The sequence below is a fragment of the Bos indicus genome, chromosome 4 (genome assembly GCF_029378745.1).
Source record: "Bos indicus isolate NIAB-ARS_2022 breed Sahiwal x Tharparkar chromosome 4, NIAB-ARS_B.indTharparkar_mat_pri_1.0, whole genome shotgun sequence".
Taxonomy (NCBI): Eukaryota; Metazoa; Chordata; class Mammalia; order Artiodactyla; family Bovidae; genus Bos; species Bos indicus.
In genome coordinates, this window is record NC_091763.1 from 93,120,409 (window position 1) to 93,144,367 (window position 23,959).

General features: G+C 48.7%; 1 protein-coding gene across 7 annotated transcripts in view; it reads left to right on the top strand.

Moving 5' to 3' along the window:
- Nucleotides 1–23,618, top strand: part of CCDC136 (coiled-coil domain containing 136) — a 28,140-nt gene extending 4,522 nt beyond the window's left edge. The window contains exons 5-19 of one of the 7 annotated variants that reach the window (XR_011566301.1): nucleotides 4,110–4,433; nucleotides 6,655–6,766; nucleotides 7,357–7,525; nucleotides 7,775–7,915; nucleotides 8,252–8,407; nucleotides 8,685–8,855; nucleotides 9,333–9,518; nucleotides 11,048–11,242; nucleotides 11,687–11,914; nucleotides 13,352–13,858; nucleotides 14,237–14,464; nucleotides 15,525–15,806; nucleotides 16,554–16,862; nucleotides 23,038–23,163; nucleotides 23,289–23,618. Coding sequence is in view for 6 of the 7 variants with exons in the window: in XM_070788115.1 (XP_070644216.1) it covers nucleotides 1,755–1,770; nucleotides 4,110–4,433; nucleotides 6,655–6,766; nucleotides 7,357–7,525; nucleotides 7,775–7,915; nucleotides 8,252–8,407; nucleotides 8,685–8,855; nucleotides 9,333–9,518; nucleotides 11,048–11,242; nucleotides 11,687–11,914; nucleotides 13,352–13,858; nucleotides 14,237–14,464; nucleotides 15,525–15,806; nucleotides 16,554–16,862; nucleotides 23,289–23,399 (3,135 nt within the window). In the remaining variant the exon portion in view is untranslated. Of the gene's footprint in view, nucleotides 1–1,627; nucleotides 1,771–4,109; nucleotides 4,434–6,654; nucleotides 6,767–7,356; nucleotides 7,526–7,774; nucleotides 7,916–8,251; nucleotides 8,408–8,684; nucleotides 8,856–9,332; nucleotides 9,519–11,047; nucleotides 11,243–11,686; nucleotides 11,915–13,351; nucleotides 13,859–14,236; nucleotides 14,465–15,434; nucleotides 15,807–16,553; nucleotides 16,863–18,914; nucleotides 19,022–23,037; nucleotides 23,164–23,288 lie in introns of those variants that run through there. The other 6 variants (XM_070788113.1, XM_070788114.1, XM_070788115.1 and 3 more) reach the window with 6 other exon arrangements.
- Nucleotides 23,619–23,959: the final 341 nt, after the last annotated feature.

Below are 23,959 nucleotides of genomic sequence, written 5' to 3' on the forward strand. Positions count from 1 at the left end.
TCATTTGAACTAAGACCTGAATCATGAAGAAGATCTGAGGGACATGCACACCAGGCAGGTGAATTAGCAACTGCAGAAGCTCAGAGGCAAGAATAAGCTTCATGTGTTTGAGGGATATCGTGGCTGGAGCAAAGTGTTTGTGGGGGATTTTGCTAAGAGAGAGTTCTGAGAAGTGGGAGAGTTCAGATTACAGAGGACCTTATAAGCCAGCTGAGAGGTTTGACTTGTATTCTAAGTATAGTGGAAAACATGGGAGGGTATTAGCCAGGGCTGGAGGGATATGATCCACTTTACATTCTTAAAAGAATACTTTGGCTACTCTGTGGAAATTGAATGACAAGAAAAGAGTCAAAACAGTTGAGTCTGGTCAGCAAATAATTGCAATAGTCCAGCAAAGAAATGATGGTTATTTGGATTAGAGCAGTAGAAATGGAGATGATTGAGAATACAATTTGAAATTTAGAGCTCTCAGGACTTGCTGAATTGGATTGGGGGATAAGAGAGGCATGAAAGATGACTTTGCCTTGAGAAACTGAATGGATGGTGGTGTCATCTACTGGAATTCGAACAACTTGACAAGGAACAAATTTCAGGGCTAGGAGAACCCTTTAAGACATGTTTTCTACATGTTGAGTTTGAAATGGCTATTGACATCTAAGTCAATATATTAAAGGAAGCTGCTGGATATATGAATCCAGAACCAGAGGATAAATCAGGACTGAGGATATAAATTTGGGAGTCATTAGCATATAGATTACATTTGAATCCATGGGAGATCACAGTGAAATCACATGGAGAGATACAGGAAAAGGAGAGAAAAGGGTTCCAGGGATGCTCTGAAAGTTAAAAGTCTCACAGGCAAGGAGAAATGAACAGAGACTGAAGTAGGAGGAACCACTGAAGCATTTGGTTACCTGGAAGCCAAGAGCAGAAAGTGCTTCAGGGAGACAGTGATCAGCGCTGTCAAAAGTTGCTAAGTAAGACGGCCATTGGTTTGGGCAAGACGGAGGGCTCTGAGACGTTTCAGTGAAGATAGAAGCCTGACTGTACCGAGCTTGAAGAGGAAAGGGGAAGTGAAATGGAGAAGGTGAGTACGCATAATTCCAGTAGTCATGTCTTGGAGAGAAGCAGAGAAACAACGGAAAAGAAGTCAAGGGACAAAAAAAAAAAAAGAAGTCAAGGGACAGCTCCTGGTGTTTCGTTTTTGGGGGATGGGTCACACTGGGTCATGTTGGTATGATGAAAGAAAGGATCCGCTAGAGCATTAGACCTCACGTAAGCCCAGGGGTGGGATGGGGCGGCGGGTGGTGGTGGGGGTGGGGGTGCTGCAGGTCTGGGTGGTGGTGGTTTTTTCACTAAGTCGTGTCCAACCTTTGCAACCCCGTGGACTATAGCCTGTCAGGCTCCTCTGTCCATGGGATTCTCCAAGCAAGAATTCTGCAGTGGGTTGCCATTTCCTTTGCCAGGGGATCTTCCCGACTCAGGAATCGAACCCGGGTTTCCTACCTTTCAGACAGATTCTTTACCCACTGAGCTATGAGGGAAGGTTTGGGGCAGGCACTCAAAGCCCACGCCACGGAGGAGTCCTTGCGCACGCGCGTTGCCCGTTTCCGCCAAGAGGGGGCGCGCGCGGCCTCAGAGGTAGCTGGTGTTGAGAGGCCGTTCCGGCCGCCACAGCCCTTCGGGGGCTGGGACCGGCCGGCGGCGGGAGGCCCCGCCCAGAGAGACCGCTTGGTGAGGGGCGGGCCAGTGAGATGGAGGCCATAACCAGTGAGTGAGAAGTGATTTTTCTGTGCCCCTCGCCCGGCTCCAGGGCCTTCGGCGTCGCCCCGACGGCCCCAGTCTCACTGCCAACCGGCGCTGGCTCTTCAGCACCCCGGTCCGGCCTTTCCAACTCCTAGCGAGGCCGCCCCAGTAAGGGGCCGCCCAGCCCAGCCTCCAGATAAGGTCCTCCCTGGTGTCCGCAAGCTCCACCCCGCTGCCCCTGTGTGTTTCTAATTAAGAGCTTTTCAAGGTTGACCCTCCGTCATTCAGTGGATCTGAGAATGTCCTTTTTTTTTTTTTTTTTAAAGACATAGAGGAAAACCTCAGGGATACTTGAACCTGAACATCAGGGGCAGAGTGGGGAAGTGGAGGTTTCTGACAGAAAACCCACCCGGGCCTTTATCCTAATGGCCAGTGACTTGTGTGTCTCCCCGACTAGGCTATATGCTCCAAGGGGCAGACTGTTAAGTAGTAAAAAGAGCAAGGACTTTGTTTCCTTCGAATAGGAAGGAAGTCGGAGAATCTAAGCAGAGATGTTTGGGCTTGGCACAGAGGTGATCAACTAATACTTGTTGAGTAGACTAAGTAGAGGAGACAGCTAGGATGCTTGTAGAGAAGGGAAGACTGGCAAAAGGTGTGCCCGGAACCGCACCTGTGAGCTTGGCAGTGTAGGGCCAGAGACCTTCCCCCATGCCTCCGGACTCCCCATCGGCCCAGCGTTTATGTCTGTAGTATGTCCAAGTTTTTCTAGTCAAACCTCCATTTTCTGTTCTAGTGTTTGTTTGTTTGTTTTTAATATCCAAACATACAATTCTGCACCTGTAGTCCTCAGTAAAAGTTTGTGAACTAGATGTATCCCCCGCCTCATTTATGCATGTATACAGCAAATATTTATTGAGTACATTATGCTAGGGTCTCTGGCAGATCCTGGAGCTATAATGGTGAGCAAAACAGACATGATTCCTGTCTTCATGAAGCTTGCAAGTGAAGGGGAGGCCAGCGTTTTAATAACACACGCTGCAAAGTACAAGGGGCTATGAGAGCATTTAATGAAGGACTTCATTTATTGAGAAGGTTGGGGGAGAGGCTAGGGAAGGTTGAAATCTGAAGGGAGTTGGGGGCAAGGGTTAGGGAGAGGCTGCCTTGCAAAGAGTTTGTGGGAAAGTCCTGACCCTCCTAACTGAATCCTAATTTCCTAATCCTGACCCCCAAATTTTGAATTCTGTGTTGGTGGCAATATCTTTTTACTCTTGCTCCACGTTTAGGTTCTCCTGATTCCCAATGAGTACCTCTATTCAGAAACCCTGAGATGCTCCACAGATACTGAGAGCTCTGACATGTTTATTTTGTACATTAGAACATATTATAAAATGTAGGCTTGTTGTGAAAACTATCAAAGCAGTGATATATATAATGTGGAAAGTAAAAGTCCCTCTCACATGCTAAATCATTCCTTAGCAGCAACTGTGTTTTATGGTTGAGGACTTCTATCTTTCCAGACCCTTTTCTATGTCTCTATATATTTGTGTTATATACTATACGTATAAATATTTTTGCAAAAATGGATAATACCATGTATTTTACAGCTCATTTTTCTTTCTAGTTAGTATATTATGGAAACCCTTTCATGTTTTCTCTATAGATCTGCCACTTTCTTTTAAATGGCAGCCAATATTCTATTTCATCTTCTTCAATTTAAACAATCCCTTATTAATTGGCATCTAGTTTATTTCCCCATTGTTTGATTACCTTGCTATGAGCTTATATTTGAATTTCAGCTGTGAGCTCTAAATACACATTGTTTTGGGACCAGCCCTTAACACAAGCAGTTCATGGAAAATCTGAGCCTCTGTAATTTCTAAGCTCCCAGACTGAATAGATGAGAATAATCTATAAGTGTTTTTTTAGTAAGATACTTTTTGGGAAGACTCAGGGCATAAGTAAAATGCTGAAAATTAGGTCTGGTCTTTAACTGTTAGGTGATTTCTTAGAAGTACCTAATACTTTTTGCTTGGGGTAGCCTAATTTGTTTTTTGTTGTTGTTGTTTGTCTTTTGGGTTTTTTGGGGTTTTTTGTTTGTTTGTCTGTTTGTTTTTGCCTAATTTGTTTTTGATGCAAAGCCTCAAGATCTGCTTTCCTATTGCACCTTACTACCTAGATTGACTCTGTTCTCTTAGGTATTCCCTTTATTCCACATCAGGTGAAGCTGTACTTCTCTGATGGGGTAGAGACCAGGTTGTCAGGAGTTTTCCAGATAAGAAATAAACCTGCCTTTTAACTTTGTGCCTCTAGAATACGGTTGGTTATCCTCTTGATCATCTCAATATCATCTTTGCGCTTTGCAGGTGAGCTGCGGTCCTTGCGGGAGGAGATTTCCCTGTTAGAGCGTGAAAAGGAATGTGAACTTAAGGAAATAGAACAGGAGTTGCACTTAGCCCGGGCTGAGATCCAGACTCTGCGGCAAGCAGCGGAGGACTCCGCGACTGAACACGACAGTGACATAGCCTCCCTGCAGGAGGACATCTGCCGGATGCAGAATGAACTCGAGGACATGGACCGAATCCGAGGAGAGTACGAGATGGAGATCACCTCCCTCCGTGCAGAAATAGACATGAAGAACTCTGACCCTTCCAATAGTTTCAGTCTCTCAGATTTCTCTGAGATGCAAGGTATGATAAAGTGAGCCCTCCTCCCGGTCTGTGAGTCAAATCAAGCAGAGGGAGCTAGGCTGCAAGAAGGTGGGCTTAGATCATGAATTGGGAACCTGTAGAAGAAACTTCTAGGTGGGATTCAAGACTGTAAGAGAGAAAAGCTTGAGGTCATGTAACCAATCTATGACGGTATAAGAAACAGTACCATGGAGATGTCCCCTGAGAATTCTTCCTCACAGAGCCATCATACATTTGTTGATTTGCCTGTGCTAAAGCCCTTCCTGCTTCCCTAGTGGCTCAGATGGTAAAGAATCTGAGTGAAGACATGGCAACCCACTCCAGTATTCTTGCCTGGAGAAGCCCCTTGGACAGAGGAGCCTGGTGGACTGCAGTCCATGGGGTCACAAAGAGCTGGACATGACTGAGCAACTAAGCACAGCATAGCACGCAGCCCTCCCCAAGTAGAAGTTTTAGGGGGCAACAAACCAGAGCACAAGACAGCTGGAGAGGAACAGAGGTTATTTCTAGTAATACATGAGGTACACAAAAGCTTAGAGCTCTGCTCAGAGTCTCCCAGTGAGTTGCTAGGCTTCATGACGTAAGAGACTTTGCCTTTATTCTGAGGCTAGATTTATGATCTGAGTATAATGGGAGGCCCTGTACTAGGCCAGGTCAAGCAAAGGCAGTCAACAAGGAATCAAAAGAACTTCAAGTTTTCCCAGCTGTAACAGGCTTCTCAGAAGCGCCTTTGGACTGATATACTCTGAGAAGGAGGCTAACACAGTTGGAAGGCTTGGGCTGTTCAGAATCTCAGCTCTGCTAATTAGCAGGATAAACTTAGCCTGGTTATTATCTCACAGTTTCCATAGCTGTGAAAATTGATTAATAAAACTTTATAGTTGGATGGGATTCTGGAACAGGAAAAGGACCTTAGAGAAAACGTAGAGAAATCTGAATAAAATATAGAGTTTAGTTAACAGTAATATACCAGTGTTCATTCCTTACTCATGACAGATGTACCCATGGAAAGATGTTAACAAGAGGGGAAGCTGGGTGAAAATACTCCCAGGGAATTTCGCACTATCTTTGCAACTTTTCTGTAAATCAAAAACTGTTCTAACACTAAAAGTTTATTTAAAAAGGAAGAAAGAAAGAAAACCTTATAGGGCTTTTTTGGGGATTAAATGAAATGCCTAGTATGCTGAAAGCACTCACACACAACTAACGCCAAGGCGGGAATCATCCGGTCTAATGCTTAGCACATGGTTAGCTTTTATTAAAGATTAGTTTCCTTCCTTCCTTCTACGGTAATCTGGAGTATGCCGAAAACTTTTGAGTGGACTAAAGAAGGAACACTAGAAGTGAATGTCAGGGTGTTGACTCTTAGAGTGGGAAAGATAGGCCTTGGGCTCTAACTGGAGCAAGTTAGTGTTCTTTAAACATCAGCAGAATTAGTATTCTGAGAGAATTAATTCTTCATCATGAAAAAACAAAGCAGATATGTGTGTTTCTATTTTCACATCATGAAAAAGTATTGGTATCTGGAACTTAGGATCTGTGCTGGGCATTTTAACCAGATCTCTGCTGATGCTTGTGGATGTATAATTTGTGGGTTCAGTTGTGGTGAGCTTTTTTGCTGGCAGATAAAAAAGATCATTAGAAAGAATTCTTGACCATGTGCAGGCCGATGGATTGGGTGTGATGATAAAGGAAGTAAAAGGACAACAAGAAGTGCAAGGATGCCTGGGTTGTCTCTGAAAGCTGAGGACTGGCAGTTCACACTCTCAGCTTTTTGTACTAAAAGTGTAAGGACAATAACCATAAACAGTTGAATGGGAACTTTAAATACAATAAACCAAAAACCCTCACAATTAATTCATTAAACCCTCAAAAGCTCCTAAAAATCTGAAGACGCTGTCTTGGTTGGTTTTGCTTGTTTCCCCTGCCACCTCCGCACCCCCCACCCCGGCCCTCTTGGTTGAAGTTTTGAAGATGGACACCCAGGGCCAGTCTTCTGGGAAGTTGAAAATAAGGGCAGCACACTGAAAGAGGACAAAGACCCATTGCAACTTGAAACTTTCTGGGCCCCGTCTTCTAAACCTCTGCATGGGGTATCTCATCTGTCTCTAGAAAAAGAAACTCTTCAGCTTTCTGCAGCCAGATTTCTGGGCTAGAAAACTGGGGGCTGGTCATCTGTGCTTCCTCCCTGGGGTCTCACCTCTCCGCCTGTCCTCTGCAGAAGAGTTGCAGCAACTGCGGGAACGTTACCACTTCCTGAACGAGGAGTACCGGGCCCTGCAGGAGAGCAACAGCAGCCTCACAGGGCAGCTTGCAGATCTGGAGAGTGAGAGGTACAGCCCACAGGCCCACAGGGCTCTTTAGGACAGGGCTATTCCCTGACTAGAACCACCGAAGGCAGATGTCAGGCTCCCCAGCCTTCCTCCACTGTGGGAGAGCTGGTCTTTCCCATGGTATTTGAAGGGTTTGAATACTGCTGAGAAGCAGGTATGGGGATCCAACCAGATGTCTCAGGACTAGAGCTGGGCGAGTTCTGAAATTTCATTTTCTTCCACTATAGGCAGTTAGGTCTGGTTGGCTCTGCTCTGGAGTAGAGGAGAAGCAATTCCTTTATTGTCCTCCCAGACTTGATCCAGTCTAAGGATGCACTGCTTCCAAATTGGAGCTGGCTTCACTCCAGTCCCAGCCTGGAGCCTGACTCGACTAGTACCCTTAGGGTCTCTCAGAGCCAGACATGCCTTTGCAGGTTGAGGTGCTGGGGACTTTTTCTGTCATCCTTCAAGTGTGTTTGAGAGGTAAATCACAAGAGAAGGCTCCTTAACTGTCTTTTGCCTAAAATGAAGGCATCAGGACCAGGCATACTTGGCCGGTTGTGCTGGGCAGAACGCTCTCCCGAATGTGGCTCTGGGGTTCTGAATTACAGGACACGAAGAGCAACAGAAAGGTGGCTGGAGTCCCAAACGCTACGGACTATGAGGTCAGCAGAGTCTCAGACCTCAGAAGAGGATTTCCTGGAGCCCGATCCTGGAATGCATTTGTTGCGGCAGCAGCTGCTGGGAGCCAAGGAGCAGATGCATGACATGCAGAGCAAGGTAGGGAAAGGCCAGCTCCTTCACTGCCTCGCTCTTACCTTCTCCTGGCCTGTGTCAGCAGCATCTCCTTAGACACAAGGTCAACAAGGGAGACAGGTGCTATGGCAAGAGATCAGACTCTGGGGTCTCACTTGTGTGCCTTTCATGGAATATTCCAGTAAAAGTACTGCCATTCTCTGCCTAGGTCCATTCCCAGAGTTCATATGGTCCCTGTAGTAATTCAGGCTTCCTGTTCCATTTCCCACACAGTGTAAGAAATTGACTTGTGAGTTGCAAGAGCTACATCACCATCGCCGGACCAGCGAGGAGGAGCAGAGGCGGCTGCAGAGGGAGCTCAAGTGTGCACAGAATGAGGTGCTTCGGTTTCAGACGTCCCACAGTGTCACCCAGGTAAACACGGATAGGGCTGGGCACCAGGGGAGGGCAGAAGGGCCCGATTGGAGTTACTGCTTCCAGGGAGGATGAAGGCAGAGGTGGGCTGCACTCTACTGACTCTTGGCCTGCAGCCAGGGGTACGGCCAACTGGAGAGCAAGTGGAGAAGTCACACAGCATTGCATTCTAGAATGGTAGTCATGATGGAGCATCTGCTGCAGAGAAGAAACTAAACGCTAACGCCCAGGGGAGCTCCTCAAGATGTCTGCTCGGCAAAAAGAACCACTCTGGTGTGGAGAGGGGTCTGCTGATTTCTGAGAGTAACCACTCTTCCCACATCCTCCCCACCACAGAACGAGGAGCTGAAGACCAGACTCTGTGCCCTGCAGCAGAAGTACGATGCTAGCCAGGATGAACAGAGTGAGCTCTTGAAGGTGCAGCTACAACTTCAGGCTGAGCTCCGGCAGCTCAAAGTCATGAAAAGCACAGTAGAAAGCCAGAGTGAGAAGGTAACAGCAACCCGAGATGAGGGGCTGCTCAGGTGCCAAGAGGTTTGGGCAGGGTGGGGAGAAGAGTAGAGTGTTGAAATAGCTCCAGCTGCCACCTGTATGGCACTGCAGGTCCAGGACTCCAGCTGCCCTCGAGTCCCCCATTGGACCAGAGGGCAGCATGTAAGCGCAGGGCAGGGACCAGTGGATTCTCAGACTGTGTCTGAGGGCGATTCCAGCAGAAGAGTGAGTGGGTGGAGGACTACAGAGGCACTGCCCCAGGCCCCCTCCACCGCAGGAGCTACAGTGCCAGCTACAGAAGCTGCAGCTGCAGTGCCAGAGCATCTCATGTGAGAAGGACAAGCTGCTGGACGTGCAGCAGCACCTGCGGGACACTCTGCGCTGCCATGAGGCCGAGGTGCAGCACCTCAGGGGTGTTGTGACCACCTACCAGGAGAGCAGCGAGAAGGTAAAACAAGCTTCAGGTGAGGGAGAAGGTAGCCCGGCAGACCCTCCCATGAGAGGCTGGGTCCGCAGGAGAAAAGGATGGTAGTTCTATGGAGGAGCTGTTGGTGAGGAGACTTTATACCTTACTATTAGAACCATAATCACATCCTGTCATTCATGAAGAACATATATGTAGGTCCATATACACAACTATGACTGTGCCCAGTGGAAAGGTGACCTCAGAGGGTCACAACACACTCGGCTTCCTGTGATTTTAAGTCCGAAATGACTGTAGAAAGGAGGCCCTTTCCCTTCCCTGCCTCCCCAGAGAGGAAGCCCCCAGTATCTGTGGAGAGCCTGTTAGGGATTCGTCCATCTCAGGGAGTTCCCCCCTAGACCTGGAAAGGACAGGATAGGACCCCCTTAGCCCCTGCCCGAGAGGAGAGAGTGTGGCCATGGGTCTCTGGGGATAATGGCCGGGTCTGCCTCCCCACCCCAGAGTGCAGAGGTCCACGCCCAGCTGCAGGAGACGAAGCGGCTGTACCAGTGCAGCCAGGAAACACTGGACCGGCAGAAGCACATGTATGACCAGCTGGAGCAGGAGTTCCTGCTCTGCCAGCAGGAGCTGCAGCAGCTCAGGAGCACCCAGTCCATCCTAGAGGACAAAGGGAAGTGTGCTAATAAGGTAATTGTAACTAAGACAGGTGAGGTCTCCCAAGCCTTGGAGAGAGGAAGTAGAGGGGCAAGAGATGAAGTCATGCAAACGAAAGGCTTGATGGACTTCCTGTCCAGTCAAAAGCTGAGTGTGGAAAGGCAGGGAACAGAGACAGAACCCATGCTGTTAACATTAAAACTTTGACTTGACCTTCACTTTGAGCCTGAGCTACAGCTTAGTAGAATCAATACATCTGGGTCCAGTCTGAATACCTGAAGGTTTTACACATGATTCCATGAGTGTAGACTTTATACTTTATTTTTAGAACTATAGTGAAATCCTGTCATTTGTGGAGGAGAACATACACGTAGGCCCATATGCACAACTATGACTGTTAGAACTAGAAAGAGAAGGTCCAGTTTTCTGAGGCAGATTGTAGCTGCTCTTGTCAGAAGGCATGGTTGGTGCCCTGAGTGCTGATTGTTATTAGAAGAACCTGGGCTTTTCCAGGATTTATTCCATGACTTCAGAGTAGTTAAATTCTCAACTCAAATCTTACCCTTTTTAAATTGAGCAGAATATTACTCTTACCTCACTTTGTTTTAGTGAAAAATCCTGGTGATCAATAAGGCCTTCCTTCCTCACTTTCCCTTTTCTCCATAGTGTGTAAAATGCAAGTCATTATTAATTAGCCTTATTGAGTACTTTCAGCTCCTGATCACTGGCAGGAAATGGAAAAATGTCAACACATGATGCAAAATACTGCTAGAATACTCATTTGCTCCTGCCACAGCAGGCTATGTCTCCAGGGGAAGGCCTTCCGAAGACACAGAGCTGGAGATGTTTTTTGGGCTGCCCTAGTAGTCCACCTGCCTTTCTACACCCAGGCTCACTTTCCCTTCTCCCGCCACACCGACTCCATTGAGAGGGCCAGGGGGTCCATATCCCGCTCATCACTTCCTCTACTAGGGGAGGGGACCATAGGAAGGGAGAAGGATGTTGGCACACAGAGGCAGTCTTTTCTCTAGTCCTAAAAGAGCATTGAGACTAGTCTGATACTAGAAGATTGGGTTTTTGGAGTCATAGGATACTTTAGTCTTCTCAACCCCAGCTTAGCAATAGTTCATACTTCTCTAAAGATTTTTAAAGCTGATGATGAAAACAAATATGGGGGGAAATTAGGGTGAAAGTACATCCTTATTGGTAAGGAACATAATCAGTTATAGAAACAACTGGAAAACTAGAATTCCCAGCACGGTGGGAAAATGGTCTTCACCAGAGGAAAGAAGCAAGGGGGAGGTAAGAAGGGAGGGGCATTGCCAACACTCTCTTGAAAACCACCCTCAGAGAGGACTAGTAGGCAAAATATCCAGCACAGCCAAACTTCAGCCCTGAGCCGCCTGCTGGGGTTCCCGTTCAACATCTAGGCCTCTAGGGGGCGCAGTGGGGCTTGGGGTGATCAGTCTAAGGTGACCACAGGGCGGGAGATCCTGGAGAATCACAGAACAGAACACAGGCGTGGTCCGCTGACCACCCTGCGTGCCCCGCCCCATCCACAGTGTGATGCGCTGCTCTTCAGACTGACAGAATTGCAGGAGACTTACAAAGCCAGCCAGAAGGAGATGGCACAGCTGCAGATGGAGCAGTGCGAGCTCCTGGAGGAGCAGAGGAGGATGCAGGAGGAGCAGGGCCAGCTACAAGAAGAGCTGCACAGGCTCACGTTCCCACTCCCCAAGTCTGGTCTCTTCCATAAGGTAATGGCGGCCAGGGCGGCCGTCAGCTGCGAGGCCCTTCCCGGATGTGAGCGACCTGAGGAGAAGTGAAAGGATGCAAAAGGAACTTTGTCTTAACTCCTCACTTTCTCACCAGTCTCCTCACACAAAACTGCTCAATATAGCCGATTAGGGCTTTAAATCTTGAAATACAACCTCAACTCTGGAATCTGTCCAGCATTTTAGATATTTAGTCCATCTGGAGAAAATGTCCTTGAAATCACTTTGTAAAAAGCAAAAGACATCCACCCACAGGAGGTCTTAACTCCTCCACTGGCAGGTCTGTGTAGAAAGACTCCCCTCCTATCCCAAGTGGGCTGAGCAAAGCCAACTCCTTTGAGGGAAGGGTCCCCAGAGGGAAGGAGGCAGAGGTCTTTCCGTGTAACTATCACAGTGCCGCCCACTTCCTTCCACTCCACCTCACAGAGTCAGGAGCTTCTCACAAAGTTACAGGACCTGTGTGAAGTGCAGATGCTCTACCAAGGCATGCAGGAGGAGCAGAAGAAACTGATACAGAACCAAGAGAACATAGTAAAAGAACAGTTAGAACTGCAAGGAGCGCTGCACCGTTTCAAGGAGTCCAGCTTCCGGGAAGTGTTGGAGAATCCCGAGGATCCCAAATGGCCTAAGTCCTCGAAGTGTGGTCACAACAAGGTAACCATAGCAAGAGGCAGGGAGACAGTTCTGGGGGCAGCAGTATGCTAGGGAAAGGTGCTCCATAGCAGGGTCTGAGTTCCGAAGGCCTGTTGGGCCAGGAGCAGAGAGGAAGCTGAAGCCCACTCATGGGCTCCTTAGTCACAGCTTTAGGTCTGGCCTGAGCTGCTCCTCCGGATGGATGCCCACCTGAAGCACTGTGATGATCAGGAAGTCTGTGATCTCCTGATACTTTGAACTCAGTCTCTTTAATACCTCATTTTCCAGATGTAGTTGGAAGTAGAGCAACCTAGTGTTTGTTTGGGTTCTTTAGGACTGACTCTAAACATGTTGTCTTTTCCTCATGAGCTGGTTGATGATTGAGAAGTTCACTTTCCAGTGATCCAAATTTGTAACCTTTTGGTGTTCTACATGAGGCATATCTGGGGCCATTTGTTTCTAAGAGAGAAATTCCCAGCATATGGGGTTCTTGGTACTGACCTCACTGTCTTCATTGGATTGGAACTTTGCAGCAGTAACAGCCAGGTCAGAGGCGTTAGACTAGAGAATCCATGTGTCTCAAACACCAGTGAGTGGTCAGGCCTCTGAGGTCATATTGGTGGAAATTTCTAAACAAGTATGTTCGGGATTGGGAGATGCATTTGGTCTGAGGCCTCAGTGTAGGCAAGGAAGAGCAGGAAGACAGTTTCCATTTAAGTGAGATCAATTTGTTCAGATATTAGCCTAGACAGGCAGATAGATGCATAGAGCAGCAGAAGTCCAAACCCTGCGATTTGGTTGATCAGGTTCCAGGGGCATCCGATTTCAGCCTGGATAACAGAGACCAGGAACCAGACCAGGAAATAGAAAATATTTCCTTAACTGATCAGATCTCATCCTGGGCATCAGCTGCCAAGGAGCCAGACCCAGAGGGCCCAGAAAGCATGCCCAGAAGCCAGATTTGGCATTGAGGCAGGAGAGGGGCTCGTAGTGAGACCCTGATTGGAAGTCTTCATCTTCCAAGGGAGGAGTTCTTCATATGCTCATGTTCGTGGCCAGGGCTGATTTTAGAATTGGGAGTGGAGGAGGGGACTGAGCCCCAGAGGTCAGGATAATGGATCCACCTGACTAAAAAAAGAGAAGGGAGGCTGAGTGACCTTGAGACCCACTCAGTGCTGCTCCAGGGAGAGAGGAGGTTACCAGAGCATAGCAGCCGGGGGAAATGAGAGCCCAGAAATTGCGGAGTGTCTGCCCTAGGAGATTTTCTCCAGTGAGTAAGAAATTGAAACATGCCAGGTACCTGCAGGCTAAGTGGAAGTCCTGGGCTGCGGTGAGCTGGGAGGGCCAGGTGTGCCATTTCCTGACCTGGGATATCAGACATCCTCACCAGGAGGGGTTCCACTGGAAGGACCACAGCGTCTGAAGTAACGCTGGTGTCTCTCCACCCACTCCCGCCAGTCCAAGATGATCATTGCCCAGATGCAGGCCCTGCAGGAGCTGTATGAGGCCAGTGAGACTGAGCAGGAGCTGCTGCAGCAGGAGCAGGAGCGGCTTCTGGAGGAGCGGAAGAGGCTGCAGGCCGACCTGCAGCTCTGTCTGGAAGAAATGCAGCTGCTCCAAGACCAGTCCCCTTCAATCAAGATGAGCCTGGACTCCTACAGGAAGAGTTATTCGAGCACGACCACCAGCAACGAAAACTGCCACAAGAGCTGCAACATCAATGACGATGAGGGCTACCAGAAGAGCTACAGCAGCAGCCAGGCCAGTGAAGAGAGCCTCCTCAAGAGCTACGAAAGCAGCACCAGTGCCAGCGAGTCCTATCAGCGGAGTTACCTCAGCAGCAGCAGCAGCAGCTCCGACACCTATAAGAGGAGCTATGGCAGCAGCAGCAGCTCCGACACCTGTCACAAGAGTTACGTCAGCAGCAGCATGGACGACGAGCTGGCCAAGCCTGGAGATGTGGAGGTAAAGGCAGTCAGGTGTCTGGTCAGACAGGGGACAATGGTTCTTGTCTCATTAGGAGAGGCCACGGGGAAGGGCCCGAGAGGTGAAGTGGGCAGCGGGCTGAGAGCTGAGCTGGGTGACCGTCAGGAAATGAATGAGGTGCTCTTCCCACTTCCTGTGGAGATACAGTTCCATCTGGACGGAAGTCTAAGATTCTGGACTTTTCATCAACACAGTCATGTGCTCTTCATGGGAAGAAATCCAGTGTTCTCCCCCTGGGCAGCTTCAGATCCTTTCGGCCAGTGTTTTGTACCCATGAGAAAAAAGGGCCCAGCGAAGAGAGCGGGTGGAGGGGCAGGGGCTCCTCAGGGTGCCCTCCTCACTCCTCGCCCTCCACAGCACCTTGAGGACGTGGTCGCCAAGGTGCTGATCAAGCTGCAGGGTGTGCAGGCCATGTACCAGCTCAGCCAGGAAGAGCACACGCTGCTGCAGCAGCGAATGAAGAAGCTGCTGGATGAGCAGAAAGAGCTCAAGGAGGAGCTGGATGCCTGCGAGAAGGAATTCAAGGAGTGCATGGAAGGCCTTGAGAAGCCCGTCGCCTCCCAAAACGACAAGGATAAGAATGAGGTAACTGCTTTCAGCGAGGCAGGGCTTCTCATAGGTGTCTCCAGAACCCAAGGAGGTTGGAGTCCTTTCAGAGAGGCTGAGGGTGAGATGGGAGCTCACTGCTAGCTCTCTACAGGTGCCATCCTCCTGGTGGAGGGACAAAGCAGGGGCTGAACCCCAGGCAGCAGGGCAGTCTGCTGGGCCTCTGACGGGCATTTCTCAGGCGCCCACTGTTCTGGAATTTACTGATCATCAAGACCTCTTGAAATGATTTTTTTTTCCCCTCTGCCATTTTGTTCTCTCTTTTGTCCTAGAGCACTTCTGTAGAGTTGCATTTTTTTTACCTGCCAATTTTCTTTAGTTTGTGTGTATTCCACCTTGTCTCTTTAACTAGATTGTAAGCCCCTCAAGGACAGGGCCAGGTCTTTTGGATTTCTCATAATACCAAGCAGAGTGCTCTGCATGCCTAGGAATGGGATAGAGGGCATTGACTCTGACCAGGAGTAGTCCACTGTCCAGTGGGGGTCACTGTATGCATGGGAGAGGCTCAGAGAGCGGGAAACACATGGGCCTCTGTTGCTTAGTGTTGGTACCTACCTTGGGGGCCACAGTATGCTGCCAGAAGCCAGGAAGGACAAAAACCAGTGAGTAGTGAGCAGGGTTGGCAGTTGCCTTTGTTTCCAGGGCAAGGTGCAGGAGCCCAGTCTGGTCTCAGAAGGATACGACACAGTTCCTATAGTAATGATTGACCTGTTAGAGAAATAGCCTGAGTCAAGTCCCATGGTTCAGTTAGTCCAGCAGTCATTCCCCCACCAGTTCATAGTAAAAGCATAATTTAAGTCATCCTTTTTTTTTTTTATCACATTAGACTTACACTAGATGTAAGTCAGGTGCCTCAAGTTAGGGAGAACCTCTTTGTAAAACTGCTTTTGAGGCTCATTTTCCACGGTTTTCATGTTTTCTGTATTATCTGCCTCCCCCCGGGCTTTAGCAGGGAGATCCTGAGGCCGGGACCCCCAGACAGGGGCCAGACTGATCACGTAGGCCCAGCCACGGGTAATGGGCTCTCCACTACCAACAGATCAAAGAACTGCAGGCCAAGCTGCGGGAGCTGCAGCTGCAGTACCAGGCCAGCATGGATGAGCAGGGGCGGCTCCTGGCCGTGCAGGAGCAGCTGGAGGGGCAGCTACAGTGCTGCCAGGAAGAGCTCCGCCAGCTCAAAGAGAAGAAGTCCTCTGTTACCAAGGAAATCAGGGGCAAGAACGGCAACAAGAACATGAACAAGAATGCCAATGGGGTGAAAAATAAAAAGGTGGCCAAGCCAAGCCTAGAGAGTACTGAGAGCGGCCTTGAGACCACGAAGGTGAGTAGTAACCTTAGTAGTCAGACGAGTAGGAAGTTAACAGAGATCCTGGGAAGAAAATTCATCTTCATCACCACTGTGACCAGATGAGGTCACTGTAGAGAAGCTTCTGGGGTCTCTTAACTCGTCTATAGTAGATCCATCTTGGTAGTTGTTTGGTCCTCCCTTTTCTTTTGAGGTCAAGGGGAGGGTAGAATACGGACCACTTGGATCTGGAGCTTTAGCCCCCAGGCTAGATGACTGTTTCAGGTAGCCCAGTGCAATTTGTGGAGGGATGGGAGGTTGTTTTCCTAGATCACATGCCCAAGAGAAGCACCAAATGGATGAAAAGAAAGGAATTTATTCAAAGCCCTGTGTACACATAGGTGGAAGAAGATTGGATAAAATAGGAGCCACCATGCAAGGGTAGGAAACAGCAGTTGAGATGTAGGATCTTTAGCTCTGGGAACTGTTGGAAATGGCTAATAGCTGGATAGGTATAGTGCCAGGTAGGTGTGGTCCCGGATAGACATGTGGTCCCAGGTAGGTGTGTGGTCCCAGGTAGGTTTGTAGTCCCAGGTAGGTGTAGTACAGGCACAGAGAAGTTGGGTGTGGCTACCCTCCACATGGTGCACAGGGGCATCAGTTGGGTCCTGGGACACAGTACTGTGTATGCACCATGACACACCAGGAAGCACGTGTTCCCGAGGTGGTTGAGCATCATCCTGAAGGTGACAGCAGCATCCCCGGTCCTGCCCCCGCCCACAGAATCTGGAGGTGGTGCTGTACTATAAGGCCAGCCACACATCCTTGGATGGTCCAACAAAGGAGGAGAAGAAAGAGGAAACAGAAGAGGAAAAGGAGGAGGAAGTCAAGGAGGGAACAAAGGAGGAGTCCCAGGACGGAATGGTTTCTGAGCCATCAGGTCCTAAAGAGGTTAAGTTCAAGGACGATCAGGAGGAGAAAGACGAAGAGTTCCCCAGCCAGGAGGGTAAGGACGAAGACGATGAGGAGGAGGATGATGACGAAGAAGCTTCAGAGGAAAGCAACCCCCTCAAACTTTCTGAGAGCAAAAAGGTAACCATAGCTGAAGGCTAGATCATGTGGGAAATGGGATCTTGGTTGCAAGTGCCAGTGTTTGGGGGTGGCCCAGCCCTTGGATGGACTTTGGCAGGAACAAAGGCTGGAAGCTCTGAGGCACCACACTGGGGAAATGGGAGTAGAGGTGGGGACCACCTTTTCTGGGAACCGCAGTGTGCTGGTTGGAGTCCCACCTCCTTACATCAATGAGGTAGCCCTTGTCACTTCAGGAGGGTTCTTCACCCTCTGCTAGCGCTGCGCTGAGGACACTGATGGGCATTTCTGTCAGCCGGGGCAAGTCATCCAGTCCTGCTTTCCCGGGGTGCACCCCTAGGGCTGACTTCTGTTGCCGTGAGGGGTGTGGAGAGGCTGGTGTGCCTCCTGGGTTCTATATAGTATTACAGGCATGAGGAAGGGGGCGGAGCCCATCAGAAGTGCTGGGACATTCCATCTGTACAGCGGGGCCGTTGGCCAATCTCAGGAGGCCAACCAGAGCCCTAACCCTCTAGTTACCAGATCTTGGGAGGTTGGACAGGAGTGTCCTGGGTAACATACCAACGGTACAAAAACATTTGTATATTTTAACAACTGGTACATCTGTACAGGAACATACTAGCTGAATCTCTGCCCTGGTTGAAGTTAACTGGGGGCTCTGATTTCTGAAAGGTTTGATTAGTATCTGAAGAAGTCCTCAGTTTACAGTACTGATTATTTTTGTCCCTTTGAACACAGGGTAAGAAAGTAAGTCTCTTGTGGTGGGATGTCCCAGTCAACTCTTAAGGTTTTCTGGAATTTTCTGTCAGTCTGTGGCACGGGCCAAGGACCCAGTTACAGTTCTCTGTCAATCTTTTGACAGAGGACCTTGACTTAGGATGTGGGAAGTAGGAGTAAGCTCAGCCCCTCCTGCAGGGTTCCATTTCTTTGAGGTCTTTATATCCCGCCACATGCCTGTTCAGAACCTCCTCCTCAAAGATATCCTTGCCTCATGTGCCATCTTTCTAGACAGCAGCCTGGATTTTTCTACTTCAAAATCTAGTACATTTCTTGTGTCTGCTTATGGAGATGTCCCTTTGCCTCCATGGGTCCTGCCTCTTTTACAGGCAGCTCTACTGGTATATGTGTTGCTGCTGCTGCTAAGTCGCTTCAGTCGTGTCCGACTCTGTGCGACCCCATAGACGGCAGCCCACCAGGCTCCCCCATACCTGGGATTCTCCAGGCAAGAACACTGGAGTGGGTGGCCATTTCCTTCTCCGATGCATGAAAGTGAAAAGTGAAAGTGAAGTCGCTCAGTCATGTCCAACTCTTATCGACCCCATGGATTGCAGCCTACCAGGCTCCTCTGTCCATGGGATTTTCCAGGCAAGAGTACTGGAGTGGGGTGCCATTGCCTTCTCTGGCATATATGTTACTACCTGCAAATCCAGTTTCTCTCTGGAAGACAGTTGCAGTCACAACTAGACCTTCTCCATTGTCAGCTTGTTTTAGTGCATTTTGTCTCACAATGACAGCATCAGACTCCTAGGGGATGGTAGGGACCAGAGCCCAGAACACAGACTTGGTGGAAAGCAGCCAAAACACGTGGCTAACAAAGGGCGAGGTGGCCTGGCAGAAGACTGCCCTTCCTAGAGTGACCCAGGCGGAGCAGACATCCTGCACATCTGGAGCGCCCAGCTTTACTCCCTGGAGCTTCACTTTGCCAGAGGTACTGATCCACAGGAAATGTCTTGGTGCAGATAACCCTGGCTTGACAAGATACAAGTGGGATATGACAAGCCAGAAACCTGGTCCCGAATTGGACCTAAGCTGCTGCTTTTAACCCGTTCAGTTTTGCATCTTCTGCAGGCCACCTACAAGAAGAACCAGGCCCGAGTTGTGGAAAAGAAACACCACTGCTCTTGCTGACCTGTTGTTTAACCTTTTAATCTCTTTCTCTCTTCCCTTTGTTTTATCATCTTCATTATCTGTTGGATTCATGTGTGTTTGTCTTTTTATACCATCTCTCATCTCCTGGTCTCTCCTCGTGCCTCTTCCTCATTTGACATGTTGCAGTCATCCCCCGCCCCCGATCCCCCCATCTTCTCCTTGCCTCTTGTAGGCCTGGTGGTCATATCGGCTTTGCTCTGGTGCTGGTGGGCCGAGACGTCGTCCTAATGCAGGTACTGGTATTGCGTCCTCTCCTTCCGAGGGGTAGAGGGGGTTGCAGGTTGCCCTGGCCTCTCCTCTTCACCCTGTCTCTCAGCGGCTTGCTGCTTGCTTTTGCCATTTTACAACAGGTGACAGTAATGACTGAGTGTTAGTCCTGGCTTCCCATTGGGCTACCACAAAGCCCATAACATCTCGGAGCATGTCTTCCTAATGTGTGGGGAGTTGGAATGCTCACCATTGACACAGTTTGAGTTTCTGTCCTCTGGGTTGGAAAAATCTGGATGATTGCAGCCCTGTGGCTACTTTCAGAGCCCCCTCAACTACTTCCAATGAGAGATGTCTGACTGCAAGGCTCGCCTGGCTGCTCTTTGTCTTTGTTTAGCCCTAGAGCTAAGTTCTTACTATAACCATTAATTACCGCCTCCCCACTTGGGTGAGAGAGGAGGTCTGGAGAGCTGTGAGCCCCAGGGTCATTTGTATGAGGGCAGTCTCAGTTGTCTGTCAGCCTTGGCATCAAACTCCACCATATTATATACTTCCTACTGAGACATTCTCTGGTTTGGGAATTCTGGTCTCCAAAAAAAATCAGAAAAAGAAACCCACATCTCTTTTGAGGGGTCAGATTCTGTTGTAATTGGCTTCCCAAGCTAGACTTTCTGAAGAGGATGTGGTATTGGTGAAAAGTTTCCATTCACCAGAGATGCTGTGTTCTCAGGGAACCAAACTGATATATTCTGGGCACCAATCCACGTAATCTGATCTGTTAACAGGACACCAAGTTCAGGAGGTAGAATGTAGAACACCCCAAAGTAGAATCCTTGCAGAACCCATAAACTATTCTCCCTTGGCCCATTTTGGCTCCTTTCTCATGCTCCGCCTGCCACTTCCATCGCCCACCCTCTCTTCTGCTGCTGCTGCTGCTGCTAAGTCACTTCAGTTGTGTCCGACTCTGTGCGACCCCATACACGGCAGCCCACCAGGCCCCGCCGTCCCTGGATTCTCCAGGCAAGAACACTGGAGTGGGTTACCCTCTCTTCTAACGTCCCTGTAAATGGGGTGCGGTTGGCTCAGAGCACACGCAGGTTCAGAGTAACTGCTGGACCATTCGTCGTAGCATTTATCTCTGTTTCCTTTTCTCTCCTTCCTGTTTTCCTCCTCACCTTTTGTTTTCTCTTCAACCCGTCTCCTCCCTTCTGTTAGACATTCTAGTTACTTCTCTCGGATGGTCTAACTCCTTTGGTGTGAGGACTCTCTCCCTCTACACTCCCGGATTTCTGAGTTCCTCCCTGTGGGATGAGACCCAAAGCACTCAGCCATAACCTTTCACCAATTCACACCCAGCCAGGCCTGGTCCAAGGGAGCTGAAGGAACTCCTGGGTAAGGGTCCTCTGGGAGGAACCTGTTAGCCCAGAGCCTGGCTGTGCCCTAGTATGCCGCCCCCCCATCCAGGAACTGAGGCTTCAGAGTGTGGCAGGGATGTTGGGTGAGTCTGTCTCTTACTTACAGCTCAGTCCCAGTGGGAAAAATGGATAATCTGAACATTAGTCTCTTCAAATGTAAGCAAAAGATGGTAAGTCCTCTGGCTTCCTCATATGAGGAACAGATGAGTTCATGTGTATGAAAATATTTTATAAATGATAGAACACCACAAAAATAATAATGAGCGCATACTCTTCTTACATAATGCATACTATATGCCAGGCACTGTTCTAATCACCTTGTTTAATTCTCGCAACAACCCAACAAGGTAGCTATCGTCAGTTTATACATGATAACACTAAGGCCTAGGGAGGTTACGTAATACAGCCAGTAAATTGTGAATCAGATTCTAAGGTCTTAGTATTAGCATCAGATAAGATTCTAATCTCTTGGACTTCACTGTGGTCTCGTAGTTAAGATTCTGTGCTTCTACTGCAGGTAGGGTATGGGTTCAGCCCCTGGTTGAGGAATTAAGACCCCACATGCCATGCAGTGTGACCAAAAAAAGAAACAAAAAAATTCTCATCCTGTTTCACTGTATCTCTCCTTATTTTGAGCAGTTTTCCTTGGTTACTTCCAAGTAGTTAGGAAGACACCATTCAGCAGCCTCTTAGTGCAGCCTCAGATCTCATTGGCTCTCTTGCTAACTAATACCACATTGCTAACTTATATCATGTATTGTTTATAAAACCCCTTTGCACATTGCATATGCTGAGCATTCTTTCCCTGTCCTCTGCCTGCAGTTGATTTTTTGGATCCAAGACAGAATTTTCCATTCAGCTCTGAAATCTAGTTCATTGTCCACTGTTCTCACCTATAGATTGTTTCTGTTTGTTTTTTCTCTTGGCCCTGTGGTTTCAAAATATGTTCACTCCCAGCTTCACCTCACACTCAGGGGTGACCAGCCACCATCTCGTCTTCACCTGAGTTACAGGTGAGGGCAAGCCTCTGGAGGCCCTCTGCAGGCTCTCAGGCTCACTGGTCACACGCGAGTGCTCATGCAGCAGGCTGCTGTCAGCCTGCTCTTGGCTTCTCATATTCTTTCCAAGGACAGCATGGAAAATCTTGTCAAACACCTTGATTAAGTCCCCAAAACACGGATTTCCTTGATCAGTCAATTCAGTAATGCAGTCTGAAAAGAAAGCCTGACATGACTCACTCCTTAGGGACATCCACACCCACCCTCCCCTCAACCAGTCTAAAGTCTCGCCTCTGCCGAGTGTAAAAGGCCACCAGTTCATATTTATGGGTTCAGCTCTTTCCTCCTTTAAGAACCTCAGGCTAATATTTTTCTTTTTTTAACTTATTTATTTGCCTGCATCGGGTCTTAGTTGTGTCTCACAGGCTCAGTTGCTCTGCGGCACGTGGGATCTTAGTTCCCTGACCAGGTCCTAAACCCTCATCCCCTGCACTGCAGGGCAGATTCTTAACCACTGCACCACCAGGGAAGTCCCAGACTGACATTTTTCGCAATGCATGTCAGGTTGTAAGCATCTGAGTAAATGTTTTTTCTAGCTCCCTTTTCAGTTATCTTCTCACGTGAATTACTCTGTATTGCACTTCCAACATGGTTTTGCTTTTCTTTCATTTCATATCTTCTATTCTTCTCAGTACCTCTTTCTACAAATGTAGGAGATTTTCTTTGATCTTTATCCTTGGCTTAAAAATTCTCTTTTTAAAATACAGAGGTATGGCCAAAAGGCCAAAAGATAATATTCAATAATTACTTTTAAATTAACCCAAGGAAGGCAAGAAAGGAGAAACAACAGAACAGAAAACAGTAGGACAAACAGAAAGTAAATGTGGAAACAGTACACCTAAAAGGCATAACAATGATGCCACAATGAAATGAGGCAGCACTCCCCAGAAAAAATCTTCTTAGACCCATTTTTCTCTGAGCAAATGCATCCTTAGCGTAGTGAGTTATTCTTTGTCCTTACCTAAAACCATTCTTCTGTTACTTTATGCCTTATGCCTTTATACTTATGACTCAAAATCCAAATTGTCTTCTAAGTTTAAAAGAAAAAGGAATATAAAATAAGAACAATTTCCCAAGTATATGTATTTTCTTGTCCAAGACGTCACATTCCCTGAGTGATGCTTTTCCTTTGGTCCCAAGAATCAGCAGGATTTGCTGTGGTCTGCAAAGTCTGGAAGCCTCAGCAACTCCAGCACATGCTCAGGAGGCTAGTCACCAGGGCCGGTTACTGGAGGTGTTTTAATGACCCTGGTGTTTGCCTCCCAGGGCCAGTGACCGGCTTCCTTGAATTCATCCTTCAAGGATATCGTCCTCCACAGACAGTCTGGGCTGCATAAGAACCTCACATTGGCTTATACTCCGTGGTGCAGTTTCTTCCCTTCTCCCCCCAAGTCTTATCATCCTCCTTCTTGACTCTGAGTTCACTTTTCCTCCATCAAGCTAATGATGCTTCTGCTTCTCCCAAGGACCTAAATTTACCCTCTTTTTTCCTACCATGGCATCTAATCCTTTGTGGCAACCATTTGGATGCTCTAAAAATCTGCTCCTGAGCTTGCCTCCTACACACAGGGGCTGGTTTTCTTTACACCCCATGGGACGTGAGTAGAGGCAGCCCACTCAGGTGATCCAGTGTTGTTCCAGATACCTAGTGGTGCCGGAGCTAAGCCCTCATTGTCTGCAGCGGTCACCCAGGAGGTAAGAGAGACTGGACCATAATGATGTTGCTGAGGTATCTCTCAGCACCAGTAGGCAGGGTGTTCTCTGGCTTAGGGAAGGGTTCAGAAGGCTGGGCACTCACCATCTGTCTTTGGTCCCCACAGAACATGTTTGGGATGTGGAAGCCTGTGGTGTTCTTGGCTCTTGCAGCTGTGGCTCTGTATGTGTTACCCAACATGCGACCGCAAGAGACAGAGTTCTGCCTCATGGAGTGATGGCAGGCCTGGGCCAGCCGTGGGGCAGACTCCCAGTGGCCACTACCCTCAGCTTTGGGCAGGACACACTGTGCCAGCGGCCTCACCCCACCCACATGTTCCCCGTGTCCCCATCTCCTTAGCCTCCGCCATTCAGGCTTACGGGGAACTGCTGGCTCCCATCTCCTGCCCTGTCTCAGAACCTGGGTTCCTTGTAATTAAATGTCAACTGAATTACGAGACTTTGTGGCTTTTTACTTGTTCAGCACCTCAACACAACCAGAAAAGAGTGGTTCCCCTCTAACCAGGTACTCACTAAGGGTCTGGCTCCTCCCTACAATTTCTAACCCTGCCAGTGACCTCAGCAATGAGGTCGGCTCCTTGTGTGGCCAGCCAAGTCACAAATGGATTGTTCTGTCCACACTCACCCCAATCTCGAGGAACTCATTTGAGCAAAGAGAAACTGAATGATCTGGGTGCTTTGTGTGAGGGGGGCCACCTGGCTTGCCCTTGGATCCTGTGAGAAGGATGCCCTGAGAAGATCTGTGTGTGGGCCTTCATGGCTTAGTTCTTATGACTTC